The following is a 17,524-nucleotide window of genomic DNA, read 5'->3' as shown; positions in this document are numbered from 1 at the left end:
ATTTTTATTTTTTTATTAGTATGTGTTTGCAGGGATGAAAAAGAAAACACTGACTTTCAAGACATTAGTTATATAGAATGAATACATATATATAATTAACATGTCTTATGTATATATAAATATATATATTTATATATACACATATATATACAGGATGGCTATCAACTTAATTTCAAATTGTAGAATGTTTAAACTATGGGGACTTAATACTCAAGGTGAAGAATTTAGACTATGCAATCGCCACTCTGCCTGCCTTTCCTCCAAAGACCCCACTACTCAGCAGCTGCAGCATCTTCAACAAGTTGTACTAACTCTCCAAGTTCATTGCCTCATCTTTAATTTGGGAATAATAACAAACTTACCTCATAGTGCTCTTGGTAAAATAAAACAAGAGAATCCATGAAATACTTTCTGATGCAAACAAAGAGGTCCTTTTTAGCTAATGTTGATGTTATTCATTTAAAAGATGCTAATGAGGAGTTACATCCTCAGCATTGGTGACATTTTGGATAGGCGGGGGTAGGGATGTGTAGCAGAATCACTGTCTTGTACTCACTAGAGGCCAGCAGTGACCATTCCACAGTTGTGACAACTAAGCAGGTCTCCAGATATTACCAATGGAGGCAAAAAAAGAAAAGAAAAAAGAAAATCTCAATTGCAAACCACTATTTTAAAGGAACCAACTTAGGACGAATAAATGAAGTACTACTTCCCATGTTAGTAGTCATATTTTAGTTAAAGCAACAGATGGTACAAACTGAAAATATAAAAAAGTTTCAAGAAAGGTTTGAAACCATACACAAACCCATACATCCATATACAGCCCTATAGGAATAAAGTTTCTAAAAGAGATGTGGGAATTCTGTCCGTTTGTAACTTTGAAGTAATAAAGTCCCTTTCTGGGGCTACCCCTAGATAGAATGAAGAATCAAGTTACATGTATGATCAGACCACCTAGTAGGAAACCTGAAATGCTACCCTGTCCTAGGAATCCAATTATAAATGGGTCCTGTAGCAGGCACACATTTCACAGCAGTCCTAGTGTGGCGCTGTGTTCTGGAAAATGATCCTGAACCTCCTTGCACAATAGTATCACCAGGGATGCTTTTCCAACACAGAGATTCTCAGGCCTCCTCTCTAAATCCTAATTTTACACTTTAAGGTAAGAAACAGGCATCTATAAATTTAGTAAGCACTCTAACTAGAAACCCTTGGTCAAGTGGAGAGTGTCTTGAAACGTGAGAGAAGGTTAAGTTCTCTCTGGCTTTGCCTCATCTTAAAAAATTCAACATTAGAAGAAAACTTACAGATTATGCAGAATTCTTTATGATAATAACTATAGACTGTAAATAGATACATCACACTAATGTCAGTTATGGCTCAGTTATAAAATGTCCCCCAAAAGGCTCACATTCAGAGAGGTGGCCTGGTCAGAAGGGGCAGGTAGGTCATATGGGTGTCAGTATCCCCGAATATTCACAGGGGTGAGCAGAGTATCATTTTCCCTTCTCTGCTTCCTGCCACTATGCTGTGAACAGATTTACTCACTACCTGTTCTGCCATGTGGTTTCTGCCTTGGAGTCAGCCAACCATGGATTTATGAATCCACTGAAACTGAAAGCAAAAATAAACCTCTCCTTTAAGTCATGGGTGTTGGGTATTTCGCCCTAGTGATGAGAAAACTGACTACGAATACATGGCCTTGACTAAATGGAAAGTTCAATCTGAAAAATCAAGTGTAAAAAAATTTAATTAAGTGTTGCCACAGAACCATATTTTCTAGTAGTAGATCTCCAGTTATTTCTGATGAGTTTTTGCTAAAACCTCCACACACCATTGATCATGTGAGATGTCAAACATTCCTGTGCACTCTAAAAATGACAACCCATTACAAAGATAATACTCATTCCATTTCCTATTCAGTGACACCAGAATAAATGTTTACTAATGCCACAGAGGAAATATCTATTTCTGCTATGAGAGGCTATTGATACATCTGGAAGGAATTTTGAGTCTAGCTATTATGTGAGTTTCTTTCTGAGTCAGACTGAGTTGCTATAACAAACTATCATAAAATGAGTGGCTTATAAGCAGGAGAAATATATTTCACATTAGAGCTCTAGATGCTGGAATTTTAAAGTCAGGGTACAACTTAGTCAGATTCTGGTAAGGGCCCATTTCCAGGTTGCATATGGTTGACTTTTCCTATCCTCACATGTTAGAAAGAGACCAAGGTAACTTTCTAGACCCTTTTCATAAGCACACTAATCTCTTTCACCAGGGTTCCATCCTCCTAACCTAATTAACTTCCCAAGCTTCCACTTCTAAGTACTATCATGTCAGGGATTAGATCTCAACATAGGAATTTTGGGGAGACACAAAAATTCAGTTCATAACAGTTTCTATTTCATATTATGTGGTTAAAACCTAGAAATCCAGTAAACAACTGTCCTCACTAGCTAGCTCTGAGAATTTGTCATCAGGTGGTTCCCTACGTACTAAAAATGTGACAGTTCTGGGCCAAGCAGGCCACCTTGTCAACCTTGGTAAAGCCCACAAGCTACCCTTTCAGTGGGGTCTCCCTCCATTACTTTTCCTAATGCCCACTATGGTCATCAAATCTTTTTGTGTCTCCATCCCACACACTTTCAGGTTGTGGGCATGATGCATTAGCATGTTTTTCCTCCTGAAGTAAGTGGATGGAGCTAACTGGCCCCAGACCCTGAGTTACAAGTCTCATGTAATCTGTGAGCTTCTTCCTACTGATGAAACTTAGATAAAGCACAATCACAGAGAACTTGGCCAATTTAAGACACTATCTACTTGACAAGTAGACCCCAATACTTGGGATTGTTTATGAAATATGCAGATTCCAGGACTTCCACCTCAGACTGTCTAAATATAAGCCTGAGAATCTCCATGTTGGAAAACCTTCCTAGTGATTATGACTTGAAGAAAGTTCTAGAACACTACTGAGAATACAGGGTCCATAGAGAGGTGCCATAAAATGTGTGCTTGCTGCAGATGCAGTTAATAATTGGATTTCTAAAATAGGGGGCATTTAATGTCTTACTAGTTGTGAGAAAGATCTTTGCAACTCATAAACCCAAGTTAAGGTCCAATATTTTGATCTTAAGATATACAGCCTACTAAACTTTGCTTAGGCAGGCCATTATTCCAGATGTTTGTTACAAAAATCAAGTAACTATACATAAGCCATGCCTTAATTAAGTCTAAAGTGAGTTTCAAACCTATTTAAGTGGCATCAGTTTGTATTTATGAATGTTCGATATTAATAGTTAGCTGAAGTATAATATATCCAGATACTACTATAAAAATCACTTAGTGGACTTTTTGTTATGGCCTCAACAATTAACAGTTGATTATTTATATTCACATAAGATTCAGGGCTGAGTACTAGACTTTAAGAAAGAGAAAACTGTTTTTAAATTACTATAATCTTTTATGGGCTTCAGGCCATCTGTGCTAATCTTAAGCAATCATCATCTCACCAGGGACTTACCCACTCACAAAAATCCTACAGTGCCAAAATACTCAAAGATCACTTGAGAAATCCATTTAGAAGTCCCAAGTTAAGAACTGCTGATTTGAGCATAAATTTCTTCCTTCTGAGTGACACATGGATTAGAAAATGTATGGAATTCCTATGAGAGTACCTCTTAGAAATCAGTGAGACCAACCATCCCATAATTTAAATCATGAAAGCATTTTACAAATGCCTGTCACTCTGACACTATATATCCCTGCCAAACAAAGAGACTGTCGCTGAACACATCTAGTATTCTAGATGTTTCTAGAGTCTTATATTCTAGATTCTCCTAGAAAGGCTCTGGGATATCTCATATTTATCCACGTTTTGGTAAATTCAACATCCAATCCACAAACCTCCTCTGTAAGGAGCCTTCTGCCAATTTCTGTCATTTGACACTTAAAATAGAATGTATTTCTAGCTTCTTCTTTGCATAAGTAACCCCTGGATAAACACAATATTTATTTCTATTTCACAAGGAATGTTAATAAGCTTGTTCAAAATTCTATTCACCCAGAATGAGAAAATGCAAATCTATTCTTGATATTTGGAAGTAAAGTTCATGATTTTAGTATTTTTAAAAAGATGAAATAAACCTATACACAACATGCAGCAAATATTGAACACTCTTTGCTAGATACTTATACAGCTAACCAAAAACATCAGATAATTCAAGAGTTAATTTCTATTTGGCTTCAGACTTCTTTATGTGTTTTGTATTCTATTTGTTTGGAAGTGGTGGAATATGCGGTTGGGGGAAGAAAAAGGCTGCTGTCTAATATCCCTAATCCCTCGAATACTTAACTCGGTTCCTGCCCAATTTTACTTGCATCTCCTCCAAACACAGTGGCCAACAGAGCAGGAGAGCTCGCCAGGCAACAGGAACGGCCAACTGGCCAACAATGTGCATCCTACAGAAATAATTTACCACTTACCAGCAGTGACATACTAGGCCTCAGTGTCTTTACTATGACTAGGAGTATTTCAGTGGTTACTTTAAGGATTTAATATAATACATATAAAGTGCCTAAAGGGCTGGGATCATTGAAAGTCTTAAATCACAAGAGTACAGCATCTGCTCTTAGTAGCTCCTATTAGCCACTATTATTAAAAGTATACATTCCAACACTGGAGATGACTGTTTTGTCAGCTTAGGCCACCTAGGACTGTTTTAAACAGCAATGTCTTAAATGTACTATTGCTATTGAAACAGATCATCTTTACAAATCTCTTCCTTTAACCCTTAGAGATAAGGACCACTTGTGAGGCAAACTCACCTAAGCCTGTTTCTACTATCCATACTGAAGGCAGTCTGCAAGCCTCTGACTGACTGGTCCTAAAAAACATAAGCTGTACTTTTATTTCTATTCATGTAAACTAGCATTTCTTTCCTTTCTAAATCTTCCTGGGAGTATTAATTTGCCTTCTGTTAGTCAATCCACCATCCCCAGGATTACAACTGGAGAAACTAGCAGAAAACACACTCACATGGAAATTAGTGTAAAAATAAATTGAGACAGAACAAAGATACAGGATCAGAATGAGGCAACAGTGGAGCACTCACCTCTCCTTTCCCAGTATTGGTTGATCATTTTACAGGCAGTAACAGAAGACAGGGAGTAGCAGTGCTGAAACTCCCTTATCCCTCAAAACCTCAGCAACATCATGAGTTTCAAGACAGCACTGAGCACCAGCATGTAGATCCAGGGATATAAAACAACACACCACTCCTTTGTCACAGGAGAACAAATGGGAAAATTGAAGACAAGAAGTCCTGGCAGGTGCTTTTACCTGACACTCATTTACAGAAGTCTTACTCTTGGCCCCAGCCAGAGAGATTGGTGTTCCAGCAAATCCTAATTCCTCCTACTCCGTCTCAGCTCCCTCTGGGCTTTCATGTTGCACCATTTGCCTCAAGGGTTCAGGTAGACGATGAAACAGCAAGAGGCTGAACTATCTTGAGAGTACACTATGGGACATCCCAGGGCCCTGCCTCTTACCTGCAGAATTGGCTCCATCAGCCGGCACACTCTGGCTTGATGTTGGGGCTGGGTCCTTGACTCCGTGCACCTGGGCAGCAGCTTCCTGGTTTGTCAAAAATGCAGAGCACAAGTCAGATTCAAGGGCTTGAAGCTTCAGCAAAGAATTTTTCCAGCAAAAGCAAAACATCAGGCCAGCTAAGTGGATGCCGAGCACACAACAGTGGTCTGCAGCTCCCACCGGCACCTTTCCCCAGTGCTGGAAAGAAGAGGATCGTGGCTGCAGCTGCTTCTAGAAAGGAGCTGGTTGTTCCTGAATCAGATGTCCGTTATTCCACATGCAGCCTCAGTTTCTGCCTCATTTAAATCCCAACGTGTATGGATTATCTGTGACACATGGGACTGGTGATTTCATCAGCGAGAGATGCTGCATCTGGAGAACCAATCTTGAAAGGTATCTGCTTCCCAAGTGCCGAGGCTTTACGCTTGCAAGTGCTTCATTCATTGTGCTGACATCAGGAGCTGATGACATTAGGCCCCTCCCAGGCTACCATTCATAAAAGCCACCGTCCGTCCCTCCAATGCAAAGCCTGCAGCAAACCGCAGTGCACAAAGAGTTACTGCTGCAGAGGCCGCCTGGCATCTGGGAGGGGCTTGTGGGCTCCCTTAGCCATGCTGTGTGTCTGTCTTCTAAAGTTACTTTCCTCACACAGGATGGCTGCAGCTGCCTTGTGTCAAGATCAAGGGAATCAACCCTGCCCTCTTAGCCACTGAGGGAGAAGCTGTTTATCTTTCATAGCCCCCAACACAACCTCCTGCCTACTTCCTTCATTACTCATTTTAAATTTCTCCCATGTTCTTAGTAAGAACAAGTCATACAGACTGACGCACATATCTGCCCTGATGCAGATGCCCTGCAATTGACTTCCCCAACCAGGTGAAAATGAGTCATACCTGAGGCTGGGGCTGGGTGCTGCTGCCTCACAATGGAAAAGTTTTGAAGGTGTCAGAAGCTTTTCCACCCACCCAGTGCCAGCTCTGGCAAGGGTGCCCATGGGGAGCAGAGTAACTAGTCCTTTTCCTACTATGCCTTCTACCACGCACACGCTCCCCTCCACATGCCCCATTCCCCTCACACCAGGCACACTACTTCACAGCTCTTCCCTGAACCTCACAGACAATCTCACTGCCTCCACCTTTATGCCCTAATGTTCATGCATACACACACACACACACACACACACACACACACACACACACACACACACACTCTCATATCCAGTTTCTTATACCCTTAAGTGCTACTTCATATGCACACTCTAAACCCCAAATACTTTTTTGTCCAAACTCTATATACCCTCTTCCTTTCCCCTCATACTCTGCCCCATAAATATTCTCATATTGAACTTCCACACATTCTGATGCCCTATTCCACACACACACAAACACCCCTACACATTCCCACGCCCTGTCTACCACACACATACCAACCCCACACTCTTCATCCTATTCCACACATACACCCCATTCTGGATGGCTCCACATTCCCACCTATTCTTCATACTTAATACCTTCACACCCAACCCCCACATCTTCACAACCTATTCCCCAGACACACACATCTCTACCCCATACAAAACCTCACACCTTATCTCACTTAAACATCTAGTATAACAACTCCTCACAGCCCAACTTCTTCCTCCCACACAATACCAACACACACACACACACACACACACAACCTCATATCCATTCTGTGGATGTAGTGTGTGAACTTATAGTTTTCAAAGCTGCTCATGGAGAGATGTCTTCAACCTGTTGTGCTCAGCCTTCTGAAAGCAGCAGGCATCTTAGCCAGCTCAGGATTCCCCCTCTGCTGTACCTGGATATGGGGCAGCATCTGACACAAACTCAAACTCTGTCAGGCCTCAGAGGATGCTGCCTGAGAGCTACAGCCCACATAAAGTGCCTCCCTTAGACTGGGACATTTTTATGGCACCCTCCTCCTTTCTGGGATATTTTCTCAGCAGCTGATGCAGGAGCAAGAGCTAAAGATTATTGACAGGAGGTGCAGAAGGAGCAAGGGCACCAAGTTTCTAGAAGGATTTACTAGTTAGTAAACAACCACCTGGCAGGTAAAAAGAACAATTTCAGGCAAGCTTTGCCTGCAGGGACTTGGAATGCAGAGTGACCTCTGAAAAACAAGAAAACCACCCTGAGGATTTAGAAACATGCCATGGAAATGTTAAATACTGCAACCTCTATGGAAGGATCACATGACAGGCCCTGAAACTAGTAAAAGTAGAATTACCATGTAATCTAGCACTCCCATTGTTGGGTATGTATCCAAAAGAATTAACAGTGGAGACTTGGACAATCACTTGTACACCTACATGCATAGCATTTCAATAGCCAGGAGGTATATCATGGACTGAATTCCATCATGGGCAATTCATGTATTCAAGCTCCAGCCCCCAATGTGACTGTATTTGGAAACAGGAATGGTAAGAAGGTGGGTACAGTTAAATGAGGCCATAATGGTGAGGACTTAATACAATATGATGGCTGTCCTTCAGGAAGAGGAAGAGACCTCAGGCATGCTCACACATACAGAAGGCCACAGGAGGACCCTACCAGAAGACAACTGTCTGCAAGTCCCACAGAGACTAATACGGCCAGCACCTCTCTCCTAAGGAAGAGTCCCCAGGAGAACTTAACACTGTTGGCACTGTGATCTTGGACTCTAGCCTTCAGACCTATGAGAAATACACTCCTATTTGAACCACCCAGTGTGTGGTATTTTGTTATGGCAGCCTTTGAAAACTAATACAAGGTGGAAGCAACCCAATGTCTATGCAGATAAGTGGATGAACAAATGTGTTAAACATACACAATGGAATATTACTCAGCATTAAAGATGGGGAAAGGTTCTGACATTTGCTACCACATAAATGAATCCTGAGGACATTATGCTACATGGAACTAAGCCAGTCACAAAAGGATAAACACTGTATAATTTCACTTAGGTAAAATATTTAAAGTAGTAAAATTCTTAAAGACAGAATGTACAACGGTGTTTCACAAGGGCTGGTGGTAGTGGGGGGGATAAGGGAGTCACTATTTAATGGATACAGAGTTTCAATTTTGCATGATGAAAAGAGATCTTGAGTAGATGGTGGACATGGTCGCACAACAATGTGAATGCACCTAAAGGCATTAACTTAAAAATGGCTAAAATGGCAAATTTCATATTGTGTATATTTTGCAACAATTAATTTCAAAAGAACTATAGGTAAAAGGGCTGGGGTATTTACCTTTCATTCTTTTTTTTTAATGTATGGTACCAGCAGCCTGGCTCCAAATCTTAAGGGCCAAATCTTGTATGTTCTACAAAGCAAAAGAAGGCACAGCTTTCAGGTTCCCATAGAACCAGAGCAGTTATCAGCTCTGCTATTCACTATGTCTGATTGTGGGCAAACACCCTGGCTACTCCAAACCTTGATTTTTCATCTGTAAAAAGAGCCAAAACTAACAATAACAATGGCATCTGCTTTGAGGGCTTCTCTAAACTGGAATGAGAGGAGGCATGGGAAGCACTTTGCAGAGCACTAGCATGTGGCACACACTGTGGGGCTGGACACTGGTCAGAACAAGAATCTCCAAACCCCATAGGCTCTGAGAAGAGCTCTGGCCATGTGGGGAGGCCATACTCCACACCACCTCTAATCTCATCTCTCCACTTCTGCATATGCCTAGCAGGGACCACAGGCTAGATGACTTCTAAGCCCCATTCCAACTTGAAGAGAGAGAAAAACAAATGTGCCCATACACTGAGGATGGAAGGACAGAATCTGGCACCATATGAATGCTTAGACAGGGTCTGTGGAACTGAAGCAAGGGTTCATGCAACACAAATAAACAGCAAAGGATTTCACTGCATAGGAAATCATAGTCTTTTGAACTCCTTCAGGGGGAGAGGGACAATGCTGGGACCCTATAATGGCTACAAGTATTAACTAGCTGTTCTTATCCATCTGTCTCTGCTGCCTTCTCTCTTGTACTAATCTGCGCAAGTGTCTGAGTATCACAGGAGATCTATTTGCATAGCTGGTTTATTCCTCTCTGAGGTACCAGATAGAACAAAGCTTAAGGGAATGGGAGAGAAAAAACTGGCAAAAGGAATAAGAGAAAGAAGATGAGGATCTCAAGAGGCAAGAAGATCTCCAAATAGAAGGAGAAACAACAGCTATAAATAGAGGACAGGAAGGCATAACAGAAGAAACTCTGCAGACCATCTGTCCTCAACCACATCTTGTCCTAATCCTGTACTGTCCAATTACTCAAGGAAAACCTGCCATTCAGAACCACAGAACACTCGGAAGTCCACCTGAACAGAGGGTGCCTACATGGGATGGGGCTATAAAGGGATACACACCTCCTGATGACCAAGAAACCCAAGGAAAGGGGATGGGGACTGACCTATGAACAATCCATGCCACTGTCACATAGATGTCTTTCCAGTGGACCAAAGGAGACCTCCAGCTTGACCTATCAGGGCCCAGCCCCATAGAGCTATCCCAAGAAGGCCCACAGGCATCTCACACTACATACGTAGGGTTCATATCCCTCCTGCAGACATGATGGCACAATGCAGCTCCCATGCTCAGGTGGCCTTTAGAGTACAAAGAGCTGCACCAGGCTCTAGGACATGAGATTGACATTGGCCGCTTCCTCGTTGGCTTCAATCTACTGTTATTATTTTCATATGGCTATGAAGGAAAGAAATGGTGACTCCAGGGAGTGACAAACTGTCCTTTCACTACTCAATAGTGCCTGATTTAGTGCTCTGTAATCCAAGAACACATTTTCCCTTCTACAGAAGAATGAAGGACAGTAACTCCATGTTGTCAGAGTGCTTTCTCAAGCCAGCCCTTCCCTCATAGGACTTAAACTCCCTGCAAGAGTGCTACCTCCAGCCAATCACTCAGCGCCAGCCTGCTAATGCCTTTCCGGGTCTACATCCAAAGTCTGCACAGACATATGCCTAGAATCTGCAGGAAAATCAAGTAAGGGCTAATGGATCTTCTAAAAAACTACAACTGCTTTTGTTTCTCCAATCGTCTCAGCTGGATAAGAAAGAAGCCAGAGAGAAATCCGTAAAACCTAGGTGTGGTTTTCTAAATACTAATTTTTTTAAGTAATGGAGAATATGTATCTTGTTTTAGAAAATACTCACTTTCTCTTCTCCACAATTACTCAGGTCCCACTTTAGTTGAGTTGGGATAGAGAACACCCACACAGGCTGGATGGTTAGAACTATTTCAGATTGTCTTTGTCTGCGGTTCACCAGTCGCAGAGCAGGGACAGCGCACAGATAGATTCTATGAAGGAGTTTAATGCCCCTCTCTCATCCCTTTATCTTTTGAAGAGCTGTATACCAATACTTTGTAGTGCTATAAAGCAAATCAAATAGGAAATCTGCTCAAAATTGGGGATACAACTGACTCCCAAAATACCACCGTTATTGCCTCAATTTTCATGTTCCACCAGTATAAATCCCTCACTAACCCCCAATATACACACACTCACAAACACACAATACTCTTCCTTCTTTCTGTTCATTTACCTCTCCAGTGCCCCAGGCCCCCAGGTCCTATTCAGGTATATTGCTTCTGGTCCGAATTTTCACCAAATTATCATTCCAATTCTGACTTTCTTATCTAACTAAACAGGACCCCCCTAATTTTCTCTTAGCATCTTATTTCTTTCCTAACACCCAGTAAAATATATAATTTTATTTATTCTCTACTTGTTTATGGCTCTTCCTGCTCCACAAGGACTGGAACCATGCCACTCTTAGTCACTGCTGTATCTGAATACAATGTAGAACAAAAGCCAATTGATAAAAAAGTGGGCCATTATTGACTAGTGTTATTTTTTGGATCCTTTAGCTGAAATTGAATACCCTCTGAGTATTCAATTTCAATGCTTCTCTACCTTCCTACTGCCCTAATTCAGAAAATTTAAAGCACTAAAATAATTGCTAAGAAATTTATAAAAGATGTGCATTCCCAAGCAGGGACCACTTCCCAAGATTCTGATTCAGTAGGTCTTGGACAGGGTCATCTTGATGCAAGAGGTCCAAGGTTTATGCTTTGAGAAATACTGCCCTATTATCTGGAGCCTTGACCCACTCTAAATGCTGTGTTGGTTGCCTGCTCAGCTCTGCCTGCACAGGGACAGTAGCTTTTCCTTGAGTCCCAGGCCTCTGCCACTCACTGATCCCTTGCCATGAGAGGGCAGTGAGTATATCTCTTGAGAGCCTGAGGCCCATGGCAGGAAGTATAAAGTGCTCAGAATCAAGACAGAGTTGAGTTCAAAATTGCTGCTGTTGGACTCTGGATTTACAAACAAACAAACAGAGACTTCTTCCAATGTTGATGGCTAACGGGAAAAATCAACTTTATCCTTTTTCTACAGACAGGGGGCTGTTGGCTAATCCCTCTGGGGAGCTGATGGCTTACATACCAGCATGCTTTATAGCATGACACAGCTCATCTCAGTACACCCTACCATCCGTTTGTGTTGACGCTCAGACCTCACTTCCCTATGCTTATTGTCAGAGAACCAGCTATTCACTTCAAGGGACTCACTATTGACAAAAAGATCTGAGTCCTCTTTGGATCACATCAATACTTCCTTTTAAACATGGACAACCTAGCCATAATGCACAATAACACAAACCACATTTCCTTTCAGTCTAAAGATTTCAGGCTGTGAAGGGAGAGTCCTGTACTTCCTTTCACCTTTTTATGATATCCTTGCTATGTTCACCTTATTGAATAAACAATAAAAACAAGATGTTTGGGAGAGAAAAATATAATTTTGTAATCTCAAACATACTGTTAATCAGGACTGAGCTTTTTCTAGATAGTAAGCCATTTATTTTTATTTTAAAAATAGGAAAGATCTCATTTGCAACTCGTGGAGTGAGCTTGAATAGTTTCTCAGTGCAGTTCCTAGTACTTAACCATCCTGAAGCACAGGTGTTAAGATGGATATACTGGCTAGCAATTTTTTTTTTCTCTCAGAATGCTAATTATATTTTATCACCTCTCCCAGCACAGAGGAGGAAGCTTCCAGGTCACTGTACCACCACTCCAAGTGCAGAGCAGGTGAGCTGCATGGGCACCAGCAGCACCCTCCCCACTTCAAAAAATGAGAAGACATGTAAACAAGCCTCAAAACCAGACTTCCAGATCACCTACAGTAACCCCAAAGGGAAATGAGATGGAACACTCTGATAGTCAACCACCTGGACACCCTGAACTGACAACAAAAGAGGATCTGGAAAAAATGAAGTCAGAAATAATTTCTCAGATAACAGCAGAGATTGTGCCCATAGTGGAAGACATGATTAATTAATCTAGAGAGGGGGCTGGGGATTTAGCTCAGTGGTTCAGGCACTTGCCTCGCAAGCACAAGGTCCTGAGTTTGATCCCCAGTACCAAAAAATTCTAGAGAGGACACACATACAAAAATAGAAGAGCTGAGGAACATGATGGAATCCCAACATAGGAAACAAATGGAATCCATAAAACAGATGCAAACAAATTTCCAGGAGATTAAAAACTCCATTGAAAGTCTATGTAGCAGGATGAGCCAGTGTGAGGACAAAATTTCAGATATAGAAGATAAGAATGCAATTAGTGACCAGGAAAAGAAAAATTTCTTTAAAATTGTAAGGGAACACAAGAAATCAATTCATCAGCTGCTACACGATGCAAACAAGAATACCATCAGACTGATCAGAGTCAATAAAGAAATAGGAGACAGTGCAGATGACACAAAAATCTGTTCACAGAAGAGATGGCAAAAAATTTCCCAAGGAGGGGAAAAGAACTTGACATACAGATAAGTGAGGCATATAGGACTCCAACTAGCCTTGATCAAAAAAATTTACACATAGGCATATAATTATTAAGATTCCAGAAACTCAGCAGAAGAACAAAATTCTACAAGCAGTTAGAGAAAAGAAACAAATCACATACAAAGGAGAGCCCATCAGAATCACAGCAGACTTCTCAATGCAAACCCTCAAGGCAAGAAGAGCTTGGAGTGATGCATTCCAAGCACTAAAGGAAAACAGCCACCAACCCAGATTGATGTGCCCTGCAAAACTATCTTTCAAAATTGATGGGGAAATAAGATACTTTCATGACAAAGAGCACCTTAGGGACTTCATCAATACCAAACCAGCACTCCAAAAAAATTTAGACAATATCCTAGGAAAAAGCAACGAGGATCACAACACCAGGAAGCCCAACAGAATGAATCTATTGGGCATGACAAGAAATTAAATGCCAAGAGAGAGAAGCCAACAGAAAGAAAAGGTCATGACAAGGATAAGTCAAAACGTATCAGTTATAGCCATCAATGTTAATGTTCTAAATTCACCAATCAAAAGAAATAGACTGGCAGAATGGGTCAAGAAGCAAGATCCAACAATATGCTGCATACAAGAAACACACTTAATTCAAAAAGAAACTCATAGACTGGAAGTTAAAGGGTGGAAAACAATACTCCATGTGCGACAGGAACCTGAAAAAAACCAGGAGTAGCCATCCTCTTTGCAGATCAAGTGGATTTAAAACCAACACTGATTAAGAGAAACAAAGAAGGACACTATAGCCTTGTAAAGGGAAAAATCCAAGAGGAAAAGATGACAATCATGAATATTATGCACCAAACTGTAGTGCACCCAACTATATAAAACAAATACTAACGGACATGAAAAATCATGTAAGCACTAATACAATAGTAGCAGCGGATGTCAATACCCCACTATCACAAATAGATAGATAACTAGACAAAAAATAAGCAACAAAATACTAGAACTCAATCAAACTCTTGAACAAATGAACTTAACAGATGTCTACAGAGTGTTCTACCACACAAAATCAGAATACACATTCCTTTCAGTTGCACATGGGTCATTCCCCAAAATAGACCACATACTCGCTCATAGAACATATTTAGGTAAGTGCAAAGGAACTGAAGTTATCCCCTGTATATTATCAGGCCATAGTGTGATGAAATTGGTGATCAATAGGAAAAGAAATCACAAGATTTTCATAAACACATGGAAATTGAACAACACACTTCTGAATAACCAATGGGTCACAGAGGAAATTAAAGAAGAAATCAGACTTTTCCTACAATTAAATGACAATGACAATACAACATATCAGAATCTATGGGACACAATGAAAGCAGTCTTATGAGCGAAATTCATAACAGTGAATGCTTATATTAGGAAAACAGAGCAAGCCCAATTAAACAACCTGAGGCTGAACCTCAAGCTTCTAGAAAAAGAAGAGCAGAACAACCCCAAACTCATACAAGGGAGGAAAGTATAAAGATCAGAGTAGAAATTAATGCAATAGAGACTAAGAGAATGATACAAAAGAAATCAATGAACCCAAGAGTTATTTCTTCAAAAAAACAAAAAAAAATGACAAACCCTTAGCCAACCTTATCAGAAAAGGGAAAGAAAAGGCCCAAATCCATGCAGTTATGAATGAAAAGGATGAAATTACAATAGACCCAGCAGAAATCCAGAGGATCATCAATACCTACTTCCAGAACCTATATGCCAATAAGATGGAAAACACAGAAGAAATAGACAGATTCTTAGATACACATGAATTACCAAAGTTGAATGAAGAAGACCTAAAAATTCTAAACAACCCAATATCCAACCAATGAAATTGAAAATGTAATTAAAAACTTACCAACTAAGAAAAGCTCATGACCTGATGGCTTCACTGCTGAATTCTACAAGACATTTAGAGAGGAGCTACTACCACTACTGAAAGGGAAGCAATACTCTTGAATTCATTCCTAGAAGCAAGCATCATCTTGATCCCCAAAGCAGAGAAAGACCCAGCCGAAAAAGAGAACTATAGGCCAATCTCACTAATGAACATATATGCAAAAATTCTTAATAAGATACTGGCAAATAGAATGCAGAAGATCATCAAGAAGATCATACACCCTGACCAAGTGGGATTCATCTCAGGGATCCAGGGATGGTTCAACATATGCAAATCAATCAATGTAATATACTATATCAATAGAGCCAAAGACAAAAACCATATGATTATCTTCATAGATGCAGAAAAAGCATTTGACAAAATCCAACATGCCTTTATCATAAAAACCCTACAAAAAAATTGGAATAGATGGTCTCTACCACAATCTGATAAAAGCCATCCATGAAAAACCAACAGCTAGTATCATACTAAATGGTCAAAAACTGAAATCCTTCACACTAAAATCAGGAACAAGATAAGGATGTCCACTAACACCATTCCTACTCAATATAGTTTGGGAAACATTAGCCACAGCAATTAGACAAGAGAAAGAAATAAAAGGAATAAAGATAGGAAATGAAGAAGTCAAATTGTCATTATTTGCAGATGACATGATACTGTATATAGAAGACCCCAAGAACTCCACCAAAAGTTTTCCAGCCTTAATAACCAAATTCAGTACAGAAGCTGGATATAAGGTCAACACACAAAAATCAATAGCTTTCCTCTACACGAACAACAGACACACTGAGAGAGAAATAGGGCAAATAATTCCTTTCACAATAGCATCCAAAAAACTGAAATATCTAGGAATCAACCTAACAAAGAAATCAAAGACCTCTTCTCTTAAAAGTATAGCACTGTGAAAAGAGAGATTGAGGATGATATTAGAAAATGGAAAGACATCCCTTGCTCCTGGGTAGGAAGGATCAACATTGTGAAAATGGCCATACTTCCAAAATTGCTATATAGATTCAATGCAATCCCAGTTGAAATCCCAGCAGCATATTTCATGGACCTTGAGAAAACAATCGAAACATTCATTTGGAACAAGAAGAGACCTAGAATAGCAAAAGCAAGGTAACAGAGACATATCAGGGGGTGTCAAAATCACCAACTTGAAACTATACTACAAAGCTACTGTGATAAAAACATCATGGCACTGGCAATGAAACAGACCTGAGGACCATTGGAACAGATTAGAAGATGCAGAAACAACTCCAGACACACTTAGCCACCTCATCTTTGACAAAGGAGCCAAACACTGTTACTGGAGGAAAGACAGTCTCTTTAATAAATGGTGCTGGAAAAAATAAATAAATAAATGGTGCTGGAAAAATTGGGTTTCAACTTGCCAAAGATTAAAGCTAGACCTATATCTCTCACCATGCACTCAACCACCTGGACTCCCTGAACTAGCAACAAAAGAGGATCTGGAAAAAATGAAATCAGAAATAATTTCTCAGATAACAGCAGAGATTGTGCCCATAGTGCAAGACATGATTAATTAATCTAGAGAGGAGCTCAGGAATACCTAGAGATGACTACACATTTGCAAATATGGCTGAAAGAACTACTAATTAGAAAAATATCCAGAACTTCACAGCTCCCAGGTAAAATTTCATCCTGAGATCAGCAGTAATATTTTTCAAAAGTTAGTGGGGACAGGGGGTATAGAATATGTATGTGCAAGCTGTCAGCTTTATGTTTAATTGAGGAAGATTGTGTAGAAAACAAATCAACCTCTCTTAGTCATTTCATCAAAAAATAAACATTTTAAGAACAAAGTCTAAATTAAAGAGTTGTTCATAGACACTAGCATAATGAAAACCTCATTTCATCTACATTAGGTTTATCCTTTTGGTATCAAGCAATGAGAACCAGAATACAGACTGACTCTTAGAGCCATGAACTCGATAGTGCCAGGCCAGCTTTCCATAACAGAGGAAGAAATCTGTAGTGCAAAGAGGGACAAATGAAGGAGTGAGCAATAGGAAAAAGGACAGTGATGTCACACCAGAAGAGAAAGCAGGGACCACTGGGAGAAAGCTGCAGTGGAGTCAAGGAGACAGGAAATGTTGAAAAGCAGAAGAAAGTCAAGCACAGGTGGACTGGCTATG

At 40.4% G+C, this 17,524-nt stretch overlaps 1 protein-coding gene across 12 annotated transcripts in view; it reads right to left on the bottom strand.

Annotated features, from left to right (window-relative positions):
* Nucleotides 1-17,524, bottom strand: part of Fam13c (family with sequence similarity 13 member C) — a 124,101-nt gene that overhangs the window by 33,887 nt on the left and 72,690 nt on the right. For all 12 annotated transcript variants that reach the window (XR_002387251.2, XR_002387250.2, XM_087184819.1 and 9 more), the window contains one exon: nucleotides 5,551-5,635. Coding sequence is in view for 10 of the 12 variants with exons in the window: in XM_087184819.1 (XP_087040945.1) it covers nucleotides 5,551-5,635 (85 nt within the window). In the remaining 2 variants the exon portion in view is untranslated. The remainder of the gene's footprint in view (nucleotides 1-5,550; nucleotides 5,636-17,524) is intronic.

This window comes from Heterocephalus glaber, unplaced genomic scaffold (genome assembly GCF_053883595.1).
Source record: "Heterocephalus glaber isolate CG9 unplaced genomic scaffold, H.glaber_assembly_v1.0 deba00001497, whole genome shotgun sequence".
Lineage (NCBI taxonomy): Eukaryota > Metazoa > Chordata > Mammalia > Rodentia > Bathyergidae > Heterocephalus > Heterocephalus glaber.
The sequence above is the reverse complement of the archived record's forward strand: the minus strand, read 5'-3'. Positions and strand labels throughout refer to the sequence as shown.